This window comes from Pipra filicauda, unplaced genomic scaffold (assembly GCF_003945595.2).
Source record: "Pipra filicauda isolate LSUMZ 115617 unplaced genomic scaffold, ASM394559v2 scaffold296_size2174093_pilon, whole genome shotgun sequence".
Classification (NCBI taxonomy): Eukaryota; Metazoa; Chordata; class Aves; order Passeriformes; family Pipridae; genus Pipra; species Pipra filicauda.
In genome coordinates this window covers 989,657-1,007,194 of record NW_024104416.1, presented here as the reverse complement: position 1 = coordinate 1,007,194, position 17,538 = coordinate 989,657, and the positions used below count along the sequence as shown (strand labels likewise).

The window sequence follows — 17,538 nt, the reverse complement described above, 5'->3', positions numbered from 1 at the left end:
TCCCAGCAGTGGGAGGAAAGCCATGCAAATCCTTTTGTTTTAGCAGGGAAGCAGGATTTTCCAGAGATCACCAAAACAGAGTGAAACTCAACCAGGGCAGATGGTGGCCGTGCCTGTGTGCTGATCTCAGCACTGATCTCACCCACTGCCACACACACCCCCCTACACAGCACACATGGAAGGCTGGCACAGACACTGGGGTGAATCAGAGAATTATGGAATGGTTTGGGTTGGGAGAGACCTTAAAGCCCATCCAGTCCCACCCCCTGCCATGGGCAGGGACACCTTCCACCAGCCCAGGTGGCTCCAAGACCCGTCCAACCTGGCCTTGGACACTTCCAGGGATCCAGGGGTAGCCACAGCTTCTCTGGACAACCTGTGCCAGGGCCTCCCCACCCTCACAGACAAGAATTTCTTCCTAATATCCAATCTAACCCTACTCTCCATCAGTTTGAACCCAGTTTTCACATCCCCACAGTGTATCATTCGTGTTCTTTTGCATACTTATGCAAAAATACCACTGACTTTCATCAATACACCTCTCCCAGCAAGGAACACAAGACCAGATCTAACATAACTATTAGAAAACCTGCATTGTGTTAGAGCCTCAGCTCTGTGGTACAGAACAATGGAAGGTTATTGCCTTCATCTGTATGTTAGAAATTGCTTTCCACAGACATCCAAAAATAAAATGCCTTGTACTGCATCCTCATTACATAAGTACTATATATATCTATATAGCATATGAGTTCCTCTTGTGTTTCAGAGCAGAATTGATATAAGCATTTTGAGGAAAGAAAAGGTTTAGGAGAACTTTGTTTTATCCTGAATAAGAACACTGCCTGTGTGGTACAAATGCCAAGGCTGCAGTTGGCAGTGGGTGGAGATCTCTTTAAGGTGAACTAAGTGGATAATGGAAGAGAAATACTCTTGGTGGGGGAAAAAATAATAAAAATTCCTTGAACTCTGAAAGGAAACAGTTTTCTTATAAACATCATGAAGGAGTTAAGTAATTTTAAGAGGACTAAAACAACTTCAAGAAAGTTAAAATAATTTACGGAGAATCATTTAGTACAGCTCTTGGTGTTGCTACCTGTGGGTCAAGAGAGGAAAGAAGAAGGAAATAGTAACAGCAACAGTAGCACTCTCATCTTCCACTTCCCAGCCTTGAAATTTGGTTCCATCAGAGAATAAGACACTGCCTGTACTGCACAGATTTCACAGTTATTCATGATCCATGTAATGCAACTGGAAACATTCTCTGAGTTCTGAAGCAACAGCAGAGAATTAGGTTTCATTTCTCAGCAAAAGAGCAGGAGTGTATGTTTGTGCTTCTTTAGAGAAACAGCCTGAAAGCATTCACAGTTAGGAATGTCACATAAAACACATGGAAGGTCTAGGGATCATAAGGGATAAATGAGCAAAACTTGCATAGTTACAGTAATAAACCTCAGACCTCTCAGATAATCTATTGCAAATTTCTACCCCTATTTGTGTTGTTAGAACAAACTTGCTGTTGGACAAAACTCTGCCATGCAGCCTAAGAATACATAAAAATGTGGAACTATGTGATTTCAGAGGCAGTTCAACGAAGAATTGTTTCTCTTTCCCCCAACATGCCAGGGGAACAGATGAAATATTATCCTCCAGGAGCCAACCCTTTTAGCTATTTATAGCTTTCCCAGATTAAGTTTTATCTTATAATTCATCTCCCATGACCTTTCTTTACATTTTCCCCTCCTCTTTCACCCTAACTTTTTTCTCAATTGTTTCACTTTCCCTCTCTTTTGCTAATGTTTCATCTTTTATTCTCTTTTACTCTCCTGATCTCATTGCATTTACCACCTTTTAAACCTCGAGTTAAACAACTCCCTAGATTTTTACTCATCTGATCTCCTGACCAATTTCCTGTCAAAGTTTTTGGCTTTTTTTTCCCCTCCTCTTCTTTACAGGGAATACTCCTTGGATGAGGGTCATGTCTTTATTACAGATTATAAATATTGCTCATATGCACAGATATAAATTATTTTTATAGTAGGATTTGTGATCAGAAACCATCTTTTCTTGTCTGCATATATCTTCATTTTCTTTTTTCCTAGAGTACCATTCATATGGAGAAAAATAGCATTCCATTTTCCTTCTTCCTTCTTCCACTCCTCACTTTTTTTTCTTTATTTTATTTTACTCTATTTTATTTTATTTAATAAGTCACTTCCTCACCTAGAGCTTGGCAAAAATATCTTCTGAAAGCAGGGCCATATTATGTTTGTGCTGCTGTATAATTAAAAGTAACTAATCAAATTAAGCCTATGTTTTAGTAAAAGAACTGACGTGCAGGCTTGAAAATTCACATATCAGCTTCAGAACAAGCAATTCAATGCAACCAAGATATGAAAACGTGTTAGAGAAGGGTTGATTAAAGACGTGAAGGCTCAGGTATCACCATGTAGTCAGCACACCATGCCTGTCATTGAAATGACTCTGCAACTCACTGGGCTGGGTGTGAGAGAGGGGACGGGTCTGGCTTCTCACATTCCTCCTCTTTTTAGCTAAATAAGACAGAAGGGTGGTTTTGGAACTTTGTGATAGGATGCTGCTTTATTTTACAAAGTGCCTTGGCACTCCTTCAGTTACCTTGCTTTGACAGATGTAGACAAATCACTGAAAAGCACATTATCCTCAACCTAACACTAAAATATATTAGAATTTCCTCTGTGTTTCATGGCCAGATTTTGATGTCTTTGCTTATGCTGAATTCTTATATTGCCCTTAAATTGAGTCTTTTGGTTTGATGGGTTTGCTTCCCTTTTGCTTCAGCTAGAGCTAAAAATCACCTGCCTCAATGTGTGTAGGTGGGGAGTCAGGACATGGGTACCTCAATATCTACCTCTCTAACTACATACTTATGCATTTGCAAACACAGAACAGGGGGCAAAGCATGCAAAAAAAATTCTAATATACTAATCCACGAGGAAATAGATTCACACTAATCCGACAAAATGAATAAATATAAGTAAAACGTATTAAGAAGATTATGTTCTACTCTTTTCTCTTTTCTGCTTTCACACAGTTAATTTCCCTTTTCACCATCTTTTTCCACAGCTTTCTCTGTTTCCCCTTCCATCATCCATGCAAATCCTATGGCTAATTGGTTAAGTCCACTCTGGGGTCTAACCATCAATTCCCAGACACAGCATCCTTCATTTCAGTGTCTTTGCTGATTACAGTTGCACTTAGAGGAAAACAAATAAGTTCGTATCAACACACTGCAAGTGTACGAAAACACACAAACAGATAATTAAACATCACCAAAATATCAATAGGATTAGAGTGTCATGGCGGAGCAAATCTTGATAAATCCTTCTCAACAACAACACTCTCAACTACAGCGTCATAAGGGAAATATAAATTTAGCCCATTAAAGTGTTGTTGGACAAAGACAGACACATTAATACAGCTGTTAGTCATTTGCTTACTACTAAGGGACTCTACTGTTGTGCTGCAGATGAAAACTTCGGCCAAGAGGAGATTTGAAAGCATGCAAATTAATGCTAACAACATAATAAATATCTTATTACTCCTCAGCAACTCCACGGCATCCTGGCATGGATTGACTGGGAGCGATCAGAGCTGCTGGTGTTCAGACACACCTACCTACGAGAGACATTTCTGGGACCGTGGCGTGGTATGGACCATCCACAAACTCGGGGGGATTGTCGTTGATGTCCTGGACCTTAATGATGAACTCTGAGGGAGGCTCCAGGGGCTGGTTTGTGTCCCTGTCCACTGCCTGGGCTGTCAGAGTGTACTCAGCCTTCTCCTCACGGTCCAGCCTTTTCATGGCGTGAATGTCTCCGGTCTTGTCGTTGATCACAAAGATTGTTCCAGCTCCATCTCCTGACAGAATATACTTGATTTTGCTGCTGCCAGGGTCCAGGTCCGTGTGTAACTAAAAGGGGAGAAAAGAATTATTTTAGAGACAAAAAAGTGTACACACAGAATTTTTGTGGTTGTTTTTTTTTTTTTTTTTTTTTTTTTTTTTTTACTTTGGGCTAATCATACATTTTGTCAAGCTGTTCCTTTGTACTTCAGTCCTGGCACCAGTGATCCATAGCTCAGCTTGAATACACATGGAGAGCAGGGATTTGTATGCATACTAATCAAAAGTGAATGCAATCATAGGCATAATTAGACTTTCTATTTAAAAAGCAGCTGTTATATATATATTTTAAATTCCTGTTCTAAAATGTAAATGCCTTCAGAACCATTATCAGCCAAAATGAATAAGTACAAAATGTCCTTAACCTATTATATCAAAGGGTGAGTGAAGGGTTAACAATAATAATGCTTTAATCAAGCTTCTTATTTTTAGCTATTACTTTCAGCTTATTTCCAGGTGACTGAAAATGGTTGAACACTGGCATCTATGGAATGTTGCAACAGGCAGGAATTCAGAACTGTGTCTTAACTCACCTGTTATCAGAATTTAAAAGATTCTAAGATCTTTATTCTCAAAGTAGGTGCTCAAAAGAAAGAAGAACCCTTACACACATCTTCCCATTCTCATAAAAGCCCCAGTAGAAAAAACAATTGTATTTCATTTGTATGTCATTTTCAAAAAAACAAGGCAGGATTATAATAATCTGAATCAGTATAAGAAAGGTTTTCTTCTTTACTTTGAATGTTTTTAATTCATTAAAAGCCTGGAGACAAAGGACTTCCATTAATTTTTTTTGGTAGGCTCAGAGCCAAGTAATAAATACCAGATTATCTCCAATAATTTTTAAGTTGTGAGGTGAGCATGTCAGTTGGTGGACCATATGCACTAGTGTCAACACTTTCAAAATATAGGAAAATAACTTAAATGTAAAGTAATAATGTTTTAAATTCTATTTACTAGTAAGGCTAACACACTCATCATGATCAATAAGAAGTGAATAACATGACATTACAAATGTAATTTGCATCTATTATTATTTATCTCTGTCTCACAAAAGATATTCTGAAGGAAATACAGCCTGTTTAGGTTGCAACATAACCACTGCTAGACTTGTTCCTGTTTGCTCGTTTTGTCAGACAGCTCAGTAGAAATTGTTGCTGGTTATGCATTTTACTCTTCAGTTGATAGCAGTGGTTGCCAGGGCTGGGCAGCAGCATCATTTGATATAAGAACTTGCATTAGGATATTAAAGTAGGTGAGGGAAAAAAAAGCCTTGTAAGAGCAGCTACAGCCAAGCCACAAGGAGAGTCTCATGTCACCCCACCAGTAGGTGTGCAGGTCCTTCAGCCACAAGGAGAGTCTCATGTCACCCCACCAGTAGGTGTGCAGGTCCTTCAGCAGAGAGCTGGTCACACACTGGTAGAGCTGCAGCTCTCCCGCTCAGCAACTCGGCTGCTCGAGGCCTCAGAACACTCGAATCTGGGACTGCTGCAACGGGCCCAGTGGACAAGAGCAGCCAGGGCTGATCTTCCCGTTGCTCTGGTTTATGGCACTCCCAAAATCCTGGCCACCAGAGCACTCTCTGCTCTGCAGTAACAGCACCACTCCCACCAACTGCACGAGGTGTAACTTCACCCCCCGTGTTTTGCTGGGCAATATTTTATCACACCACCACTGTTTGAGCAGCTTTTTAAAAGCACCTGAGGGGTGAATATGTGTGACTGCATCCAGTTCACTCTAACCTACCTACAGGAATGTACACAGAGATGTCAAGTGACAGATGAGCCCCTTTTCCAAAAATTCAATCTGTTTTTCTTTTTGCACCTGCTGTCGATTCCTGCTTGAGAACAATCAGCATCATTTACTCAGTTATAGAACTCTCCTGTTGGTTGGTACCACAGTTTTGTCTGTTCAGAAAGTTATTACAACTCTTTTTTGCCTTTAATATTATTGTCTTTATGACTCTTATGACCCCAGAGCCCGTCAAGATCAATCCAGAATCTGTGTTTTAAACGGATTGTTTATAATTTAAGCATCTGTTTGACCCCTGAATAAATCTATATCCTATTAAAATTGCACAGGAAGGTTTTGGCAGGATATTCATGGCTGGATTACAGTGATGTAATATCACAGCATTGTCTGGACAGGCACAGCTCAGCAAAGGTTCACCCAGCTCAGCTCACCCAGCCACATACTGAAAGACTGTAATCTGAATTTCTACGAAGGCACTGGCAGGATAAACTAGATATCTACACAGATATCTGAGAATGCTCAAAGATTCTCCCATTTTCGATTTGCTAGTAAGTATGAGAGGCTGTCAGTACAATCTCAGGTTTTACCCATAATATCCAACAGCAGTTATGGCTCATAAATCAGTTCTGGTGGATATTAATGCAGAGCTATAAAACCTTTGCAGTGCCACTGAGATACCAATAGTTGAAATGAAAAAAGTTGCCTATGATTACTATTGTTTCCTAAAATAAGTTAAATTCCATTGTATCAAAATAAAGAATTTGATGTTGCTATTTGAAACACCATAAAATGAAGGGCTAGACATTAAACAAAGGGGAAGAGACAGGAGCATTTTATGATATTGAAGTTGAAATTGAGTGATGAATAGAAGATCAGTATTTTTTACCAGAAGATTTAAAGTAGCAAAACTGATAATATTTTTTGGTTTTGTTTTTTTTTAATAAAAAACAAGACATAAATGTGGCATTTACTAAAATCATACGTACTTTGTATGATGAGCATCCAGACTGACAGATTAAGATAGCTTTTCTAGGTTTTTAAGTTCTTACACATTAATTTCTAAATTTTATAGTAAATGACCTATAGAAGAGTCAGTTTTTCACAATAATTTTATTGTTTAGATTTAGGATTAAATATCACCATCTATTTAAAAGATAAATCACAGAACTGAAGTTAAATTCTGAGTCAGATAGCACAGTATTTTTTCCCAAGTAATATTTCCTCTCTTCTACCAGACATGAATGATAATTTACTGCAATTGTCAAGCTTCAGCAAGCTGTGTTCATGGGCAGGTTAAAGATCATTAAACACATAATTATATAGGGTCGAGGTGAATGATAGAGAGGCATAATGAATATGATAAATGAATATCGGTTTCGGCTGAAAAAGCCTCACAAATGTAAATATGAAACTGCTTTCCACATCTATAGCTTTATCTGTTACACCTGTGCCTGAAGGCTGACCTCTTCTTTTTCAGATCAATATTGAGAATGCAACAAGAATTTCTGTTTAAAAAAGAAAACTTCTCTACCAGCCCCTGTGTCCCACTCCTAGACAGCACCCCAAAACAAGCAGACCAGTGTATTTACTGGAAAACAGCACCTTCAAACTCACTTCCACTATGTGAGATTTGGTTTATTAGACTTCAAAGGAAGTGAAATCTTCTTGCTCCATCATTGCCCTGCCTGTGGGACTATAAATCCAAACACCTCTCTCCCTCAAAGCAGCAGATGCAACCCCATCACCCAATTCGTGCCTGGATTTATGGCGACAAGAAAGGGTTTGGATCCTCTCCTAGTTTTAATGGTGATGCAGATGCCCTGTATTAATGTCCTACTAATGGCTCTCATGTATCCTCAGCATAGTTCATTTTTTTTCCTAAAAAATTAACTTCATTCCAAACGAACCCTCGGACCACAGTAGTTTCTAATCACCACTAATTCCTTTGCTATTCTATCCTATAACACAGATGGTAATCAATGAAGCCAGGATTAACAGTAACAGCACACACAGGGTGTTATTTTCATTAATAACCATCTAAAAGTATTACCAACACACTATTCAAATCCATAACACATATTTAGAGTCTCCCACGTACATACATGACAAACATGCATCATTACAACCAACACCAGAGGAACTGCAGAGAGGAAACTTATTCAAAGAGCCTCTAGATTCTATGGATGTAAAAGTACCACTCTACGGTAAAATACAAAGCCAGAAGTGTGGTATTGTTATGAAATTTTCCTATTCTATAGCTGTTTGTTCATTTTATATTTCATTGTTATATTTAAAACAACGTTTTCTTGGCTCAAAACTACGTTTGCAGCCACTGGCTTTGTATGGACAGAGGCTGCAGGAGCTCCAAGCGAGGCTGCTGAAGCTCTTTTGCAGTTCTGAGCAGATTTATGAGTCTCTGCTGCAGATGGAAACTGTCTCACCTGCTCTCAGTGTTACCTGGCAAACCCATGGCAGTCAAAACAACAGGTTGCTCAGCACAACAAATTTCACGTTCAAGCCATGTGTTCACCATCAGGAAAGTACAGAATGCACTTGGGGCTGGTCCATCCCCAGGATGAGCACAAAGATGTGGACTGGCCTCTGTAGGAGGATTGGGCACTTCCAGTCCTCTCTGGGTGCAGTGTTGGTGCACAACTTGACAAAGCCCAGCCCATAACAGATGCATGATCAAAAGAAGGATTTGTAATCCCAATTTTCTAGTATTAGTAAAAAAAGCATAAATATAGAGATAAGTCACATGAAGGGGTGGGGGGAGGAAATCTACATATTATGAAAATGCTCCTGGACATTTTTAATTAAGAAAAGAGAAGGTGGCATTATGTAGTCAAGATTTTATTTGAATTTGTTAGAAAGTAATTAATTCATCCTCATGTAATTACAAGGGAATTACCCTGTACTTGTTTCAAGGGAAAAGGAATCATCTGCCCTTAAAACTTCATTTTAAAATTTGCATCATCCTTCTCCTTCCTAAATCTGGAATCTTTTTTTAAAGGGTGCATCACTGATTTTCACCTGCTGTTACACAGCTACATACACAACACACCAGCACTACCCTAATGCTTCAGGTTCTCCTATTTTTTACCTGTGGCTTGCAATAAAATTCCTTGTTTATGAGGCAGACCCCATTTAACAAACTTAGAGATGGAATTTTCAGCTTTTTATGACTCTTTTCTGAAACTGCTGGGTTCCAAGAAGCTCTTGCTCATTCTGTGAAAGTATGGAAGGATTTTAGTGACTTTTACAATCATTTTTATATATATGTCAGTGCTTTCAAAGACTGTAATGCACCTTATTCTTCACGTGTTTCTTTCTGTAAGTGGCTTTGCAGGCTTGTTTTTTTGGGTTTTTTTCCTAAAAATATGAACATCCTTAAGTGTTACAGAATGTTTTTCTGTGTATTGTTGATGTGCTCTGACACATCATGGACAATGAGCATGTTTATTGTTGACCCAAGGTTTAAAGAATCATTCATAATTAAACTATTATAAATAGATTTGATTCACTTGCACACAACACAGAATTAATAAAGTGAATGTAATTTCAGTTTAATAGAATCTGTCATTTTCTCCACGGATAGGCTGATCCCATCTTTAGTAATGCGAATTATAAGTGCACAATGGGGAAGAGGAGAAATATTCCGCATTATTATTCAGGGTAATGACAAATTAGGGCACAGACTTGATGCACTTGACATAATGTCAGTACTTGGAACACTTTCAGAAAGGAAACAGACATGTCCATGGATGACAAAGGTTCCATTTAAGATCCCAGAATCCTGTGACTTGAAGCCTCTGGAGTAACTGTCAGAAGACATTACTGCTCACACTTCTCAGCTGCACTTTCATAACCATATTCAAAGGGAATTAAAGCAATAATACCCCTAACGCTTTCATTTAAGAGTGTAATCTCTGCTTTTGTCTGCCTCAGTTTCCTACCATGTCATTTGAGTATCTTTGATTCCAGATGGCTTCTTTTATGTTTCTGTTTATTCTTTGCTACTACTTTTTCATTCTATTTGATTTGCTAATTTTGCCTCTGTTTATATTCATGCTGCAACGGTGCACAAACGGCTTTTCATTGCTTACCTTTTGGTATCATCTCATAGTACACTGGAGTGAACTGTTATTTGAAAACTGGAGACAAGACTGGGATCTAACACTTTCTTTACTCTGATTCACTGACTATGACCAGCTCATGCAAGAAAATGAATCTTGATCTAAGTCCTTCCTGGTCACAGTGCCATTGGTCCTTTCTGTAGGTATCATGTATCACCTTCCTCACCAGGCTGAATTAATAGTATTGAATATCTATTTTCATGTGATGTCTTGGGAGAAAAAGATACAGCTATACTTGTTTTTACAGATGGGAGGAACAAAGGAAGAGATAAACCTGCATTCAGCCTCACAAAGATTCATATTAGGAAAAACCATCCAGACCATAGGACCACTCGAGCCATTCCTGGCCAGCTTAACACATTTATCTCCAGTTACTCTCAATGCTGATTTGTAATTTATGTATTGCTGGTGTTGTTTCACTGCTGTGCCCATGCCCCCAGATACAAAGCCTTCCCCAACTCCACAATCCCACGCAAGTCTTCCATAGCTGTGATGGCAACAAAGACAAGGAGATTTGTTCCAACCCCGCTTCCCTCATTCCAAACCGCCCCCTCAGGTTGATTTTTCCTCTATGCATTTCTTATATACCTTGCTGCTCCTGAATCCTTATGTCAAGCCAGATGATAGCTAAAGCTTTCTGTTTTCCTAGTTCTGGCCTTGGCCCTTTCCACTTGGGAATACCATCTGTCTTCCCTTCTGTCCTGAGAACAGCACCACCACGCACGACCCGTGTCCCACCGCAGCTTGGACTGCCGCCTTCAGCCCCTGCTCTCCTCAGCTCTTTGACGCCCAAGTGTCCCGTGTCAAGTGGCCTCAGATGGCTGGCACCTTTTTGTAGCTGGCTCTCTGCCCAGCTGGGAGTCCATGGAACTATTTCTGAACCCAGACTGCTGCTCCTTCCCCGTGTTCCAGCAGACACCGCTCCTGTAAGAAGGCCTGGATTTTTTTTTAACCCGACTGCTTCTGACACTTGGAAACACGGGAGGAAGTTGCGCCACCCTGCCAAAGAGGAATCCTTTCCCATCTCATTTACTTCTCTATTATTTCATCTGCAGTGCACTGTGGCTCACCACAGGAGATCTGAAAGCTGGGCATAGAGAGCCTCAAAAATTGCATGCAGCTCTAGTCTTGTAAAACATATTCCCTCTTTTGTGTCTTTATGGGGGAAAAAAAAGTATCTGTCATCTCCCACTGTTTGGGGTCAAGCACTTACATTAACAATTCCAGTGCTTCAGGCATTATAATTAAGAGTGCCTCCCTCCTGCACTTGTCACTCTTTTCCCAACTCAGTGAAAGAGCAGCAAAGCCATTTCCTCCCTCCTCCTGCTTGTCAGCCTTGGACACAAACTATGCTGTCGTCTCTGCTGTAAGACTGACTGAAGTCTCCAGGAACAACTTCAGGGGACTGTTCCCTTTTGACTGTCAATTCTACTGCCAGCAGAGTCTGACTTGATGCTCCTTCCTCAGTACAGACAAAAAAGATGGGGATGGTTGTAAAAAGCCATAAGCCATAGGCATTTCCCATTCAATGAACTAGCCAGCAGTCCAGCAGTTCCTGCACCCTAAATCATACCCTGTTGTTCCTTCAGTCATCATCATCATCTTATTCACCATGTCCTGAGCTTTCCTTCCCTGATGTTTGGGCTTTATTTTTCCTTTCCTCTTTAAAAGCTTATTATGACTTGCTAGGTTTCATTCTCAGGCCCAGAGTACACTGCACTTGAGTGCTAAGACCTCTTTGTGTTGTTCAAATGATTTTCTCAAGTGAATGTCAAAGCAATATCTTAGAATACATACTCTTAGGATTGCAGAAGAGGAATAAAAAAGTTAATCACTACCTACCCACAGCAGTAATTTGAAGGCTGTTTACAAAATCTGTCAAACTAGACAAGCTGCAGCCTAGATCAGCCAAGGCACAAAAAGTTCAATAGGCCAGAGTGGTGAGAAGATATTTCTATTTATTTAAGCATATTTAAGTTGTCCTGATTTTACAATCCTTCAAGGCTCTGCTTTCAGCTGCTTTCACCAGCCTGGCTTCTTTTCATATTTTGCTCAAAATGATTAGGAGGGTCCCAGTAATAATATATTTAATCTGTCTTCCTGCTTAATAAAAGAATTTTAAATTCATGCAGAATACCTTCTGTTAATAATATTTAATAAAACTGGCCTGAAAGCATTAAAACACCTTTTTTTTTTGTAGGTAATTTTTCAAATTTAAGATTACCGCTTAGCATCCTTCAGTGTCTGAACATAAGGAAGTAAGTACTGTCTAAAACCACATAATGTGTAAAGCTGGCAGTGCAAATAGAAAGCTCTTCTCTAGCAATTGGCTGTCAAACACAGTTACAGTGCAGAAATATAAACATCAGCTATGCAGCCAGCTCGAGCTAAAATTGAAAACTGTTGAGAAGGTAACAGTGAAATAAAGAGAGCTGAAAAATTAAATTGTGGGTACTTACATATTGCTTCTCTTATAAACTATCTGCTTACAGGTGACAATGTAACTTATTTGCAGTGCATTTCCACTAACCTGTGAACTGGGCACACGGGTGCAGTATAAGTTTTTTCATACTTGAAATATTTTTCACATTACTTAGAATGTGAAAATAAACAGAGCCAGGACATGCTACAAAACAAATTCCTTCTGAGATGTCAAACAAAACATTAGTTCTTCAGAGCTGCTACGTTTGCAATTACACAGTAACATCAGAGTGTCATACATCAGAATAAATAGATGTAACACGAGGATAATTTGATTATTTTTCCCTCTTTTCTCGCAGTTAGATGTTTATTAGGGATAACTCATGAAGAATTGTAAGTTATTCGGAACCTGGTTGAAACTAGTTATTACGATTTCATGCAGTTTCACAAGAAGTTATTTGCTTCATCACTTCTGTGGCTTTCAAAGCCTCCTAATGTAATTTTCCATGCATTTCCACTAAGTCATGCATTCCTGCGAATTTCTTAGAAACTCACTTACAAAGGTTACATCTCATAATGTGATCAATTTGCAATACCATTAAATTTGAAATATTTTTTAAACCACTAGAGATAGATCACAGCTCCTGCCTTTGTTAATGCTTTTTCTGGAAGAACTGAATGGGGAGAGGAGACATAAACCATTACACATCACCAATATTAAATATGCAGGGATAAACAACTGTGCCCACTCCAGCAGGGTTTGATATCTAGTAATTTATTACCTCTGCTTCTCCAGCAACTTGTATTGAGTTCCCTTCCCAGTGCACATGGAGACTAAAGTCTCAGGGACAGTTATCACTTTTCTTCTGGCACATCAGATAATCTGATCTGTGTCCAAGGAAGCAAAAATAGCAGTGCTGTGATTGTAAGTGTGGGCACTGTTTGGAGTATTTATGTCATTTGCTGTAAACGCCTAACCTACCCATGATTCAAAACATCCAAAATTTGGGGTCAGTGTCCCATCAAAACAGAAACTCTGGCTCAGCATGAATGCAGCCAAGTTGTACACAAATCAGTATCCCAAGAGCTGTAAGTGTGGAACATATGTCAATCTCAAACCAGCCAGAATCCATATAGACTTAGCAATGATTTAGTCTAGTCCTTTATCCAAATTGTCTGAGCTCATGGAGAAGACTTCTGTGGGAGGCTGCAGGAGACATCTGTACTAATTTAATGATTGTTGAATCACTGTCGGTTTTCTCTACCCACACAAGCTGGGTAGAGCTCCTATCACTCTGTGAGCACAGAACAGCCAAAACCCCAGATGGTCCTGTCCCCATTCAGCTGTTCCTTGCCTTTCTCTAATGTTCTTCTCAGAAAGAACAGGTGACCAGCTACCCAGCATTCATATCTTTTGGGGCTGCAAGTAGCAGGACACACATGAGACTTAAGGTAAGAGGCAAAGAATCACAGAATCACAGAATGGTTTGTGTTGGGAGAGACCTTAATAACTGATCATCTCATTCCACCCCCTGCCATGGGCAGGGACACCTTCCACTAGCCCAGGTTGCTCCAAGCCCCGTGCAACCTGGCCTTGGACACTTCCAGGGATCCAGGGGCAGCCACAGCTTCTCTGGGCAACCTGTGCCAGGGCCTCCCCACCCTCACAGGAGAGAAATTCTTCCCAATATCCCATCTGGCCCTGCCCTCTGGCAGTTTGAAGCCATTCCCCCTTGTCCTGTCATTCCAGACCCTTGTCAAAGGTCTCTCTCCATCTTTCCTCTTGGCCCCTTCAGGCACTGCAAGGACACAGTCAGGTCACCCCAAAGCTTCTCTTCTCCAGGCTCAACAATCCCAACTCTCCCAGCAGAGCTGCTCCAGCCCTCTGATCATCTTTGGGGCCTCCTCTGGACTCTCTCCAGCAGCTCCATGTCCTCCCTGTGCTGTTCCCCAGGGCTGGAGGCAGCACTCCAGATACATAATGATTTCTCAGGACCTCTTTTCAAGTGACACATGCACCCCTCCTTCAAAGAACTGATCATTAGATTGTCCACTTGAGAACATAAAGACCATAAAAGGAACAACAGAGGAGGAAAACAGCTGTGTGAGAGGGAACTTTGAAGCTCTCCAAGGACTCTGCTGGGGTTTCTCTAATAAAATGAGTGTTCAGGGGAAAAAAAGCAAATAACTCACCTTTAAAAAGATGAAAAAGTGGCAGAATATTGCAAAGTTGAGTTTTTAAATGTTCCAAATCGTACCCCAGATGAAATAATGAATATAAATGAAATAAAATCTGAGTATCTCATCTACATTCCTGCTATTCCTGCTGGAGTCCCTGAAAGAACCCCACTGCGAGTACCAAATGGCAGCTGGGCAGTGACAACAGCAGAGTCAGTACTCAGCTGTAAATAATGGTTATTAATTACTTGCATTACAATAACACAGAGAGGTCCTTGTTGACACAAGGACTCTGTTATATTGTGTGCTACAGCCTTCCCCGAGCTTACTTCACTCCCCTCTGCTCATGGGGAAATGGCAAATGGTGGGTTTTTCCCCTTCCCCTTTTCTGAACAAGAGACAGGGAAGAATGAACCCAGAATAGAGAATTTTAGAAATGAGTTTCTAAGGCATTGGCTAATTTCTATAATTACCACCTATGGATTCAGTAAGAGCCAAGCTCATGGAAAAAATGGGGCTGAATTCCTTCATACATTTCTAATCCTAGGATGATTTTTTTTAAATGTGTATGGTTTTAGGACCTGATATAAACCCCAGGAACTCAGTAGGAGTCTATGTCTCAAATTTGAAAGGACACTGGACAAAACTCTAAAGACTTGTAAAGGAGGGTACAGAACCAAAGATAACCCCTCAAAAAAACCCCCACAATAAACATCCAGTTATGAATTCATATTATGACCCCACAATTTATAGTCCAATTAAATTTAGAATTTAACACTAATCTGCAAGTTTATTTTTTATACTTTTTTTGATAGCTAATAGATCAATTGTAAGTGACTTCCATAATGAGATTAACAATTATCTGACTGTGAGATAATCAAGTGTTGAAAATAGCAAGGCCCTGAAGTAAAGTGAAATATTTGAGATTGTTTATCGAGTCTGTAAAGCTGCCTTTTCACATTTACTCAGGATATAGGAGATGGAATATTTTGTTTGCCTATGGAGATGGGATTATTGGGTATGTAAATGGACATTGATGGCAAAGTTAACTGAAAAGATAATCTGCTGCATGAACTCCTTCAACAAAAGATCAGCAGCATAAACACACTGTTAATCAGTCCTGTTGACTGATTGATAAAATTAAATTGATAAAATTAAGAAAGATATCTTGGCTCACCAAATGTTAACTCTCTTTTGAGACAAATTGGAATCGTGGCCTGTCAGAAACCACGATTCCACCATGATTAAACCAACCTCTTTTTCCACCCATACGAAAAATTCAAAGCCATTTTAAATGTCTCCCCACTGGTTTCTGAGCTTGTGTGTGTTTGGCAGCTGGGCCACAGGTCCCTGCCTCAGCTGTGCCAACTCCACTGTAGCTGCTGCTCTCAGAAAAAGGCAGAAGCCCCCAGGATGAGGATGCTTGGAGCCATAATTCCCTCCAGTCTGGTGCATAACTGCTCCTGATTATACAGATCAGTGTTAGCAAGGTGGCTGAGCAGGGAAACCCCATGGGTTCTGCAGGCTCCTTTGCTTTCCTGAATGTGCTATGACACAGTGGTAGAACAGGCTCAAACGTTATTTTTTAAGGAAAAAAAATAATTAGCCTGAATGAAACCCTGCCCTTCTAACCAGCACAAAACCCAAGAGGAAACACACAGAAATTCTGTGGGACTGCAACACTGACAGTTCCTATAATAGGAGAGAAACACATAAGAAAAGCAGAGTTCCTGAGCGAGTTACACATTCTGCTTTGGTTTCATATATTATTGATATGCAGGTTTAACAAACAGGTCCAAGCCTGTGAAAAAATCCAGAAAAGACTGAAAAATTCTTAGGTTTGTCAATTGTTGCCTGAACAGTCCCTGGCTGACGGGTCATGTTCTTGGAGCTCGTAGAATGCATAAGTATTGAGAGAAATCAGTTTAAAGATTCATTGCCAATAGATAGATCTCTGAATATCTTGGAGTTTTTCCAGCTCTCCTGTAACTTTAAGCCTTGGATGCTGTTTTCCAGTTTGGTCACTCTCTACTCAGTCCAGTTCTAAGAGTTTAGATGAATATGACCTTAACTCCAACCATTCTCTAGACCTGGACAGAATGTGCTTTTATTTCTAAGGCAGAATGGCAGATTGCAGTGGAGTTGTATTATATACTCTCTACTTACTCTTCAGCCTTTAAAAAATAACTTTAATATGAGTTAAATAGTTACAAGTCTGACATCTGTCCTTTACCAATAAAAAGGAATGAGGTTATGCAGATTAGGTGATGGATAATAGAGAAAAATGTAAAAAGCCTCCAGCTAAAATACGCTATATTGTCACAAGAAAAAAGTAATCCTCATATCTCAGCTTTCTTCTGTCTGCTGAGATGTAGTTCCAAAGGGACACTGGGGGTGAAACTCAAAGCCCAAATATCAGCCAGTTTGGAGGATGAAAATGCCTAAGAAATAGAAATATCTAGAGTAAATAAATGGGAAAGCAGGAAGAAACAAAAGAAAATAAATACCAAGCATATGGCTCCTAAAACACATGGAGAAAAAAGTTACATTAATGTTAGGCAATTTAAATATTACCATGGAAAATGAAGCTGAGAATATTTAACTTCCAGATGCCAGTTTATTGACTACAACATGGTCAGGGCTTTTTTTGTTGTTGTTTTTGTAAAAGCCTAACAATCCACAGTCCAAGGCAAAGAGGAAAAACTCCTCAGATCCAGGAATACCTGTGATAATATTCACTTTGAGGCTTACCTGGAGACTTTTACATTTGGTAAGTACTTTTTTTTCCTTTTCCTGCTCTTGCCTACAAGGGATTGGACAATAACTGATTTTTTAAGCCTGTGTAGAAACACTGGAGAAACAATCCCTCACCATCAAAGGGATGGGTGAGTTGCTTGATGGGAAGAAGCTTTTCCAAGAAATCTTTATAAGAAGAAATTAGAAGAGCAGCTGGTTAAAATCAAGGAGAATACAAAGAATTACATTCTGTAAGGTGGGTCACAAGTTGTTTGCAAAGATAACATGGATTTCAAAAGCTTCTCTGACTGCAGAAGACAGTGAAAGGAATGGATATGGAGCCTTTGAGGTTATTTTTTTTTTCCAGGAAAAATA

The 17,538-nt window shown here is 39.7% G+C and overlaps 1 protein-coding gene across 3 annotated transcripts in view; it reads right to left on the bottom strand.

Annotated features, from left to right (window-relative positions):
- CDH8 (cadherin 8) overlaps positions 1 to 17,538 on the bottom strand; it is a 154,060-nt gene that overhangs the window by 92,405 nt on the left and 44,117 nt on the right. For all 3 annotated transcript variants that reach the window (XM_027744742.2, XM_027744744.2, XM_027744743.2), the window contains one exon: positions 3,655 to 3,949. In XM_027744742.2, the coding sequence (XP_027600543.1) occupies positions 3,655 to 3,949 (295 nt within the window). The remainder of the gene's footprint in view (positions 1 to 3,654; positions 3,950 to 17,538) is intronic.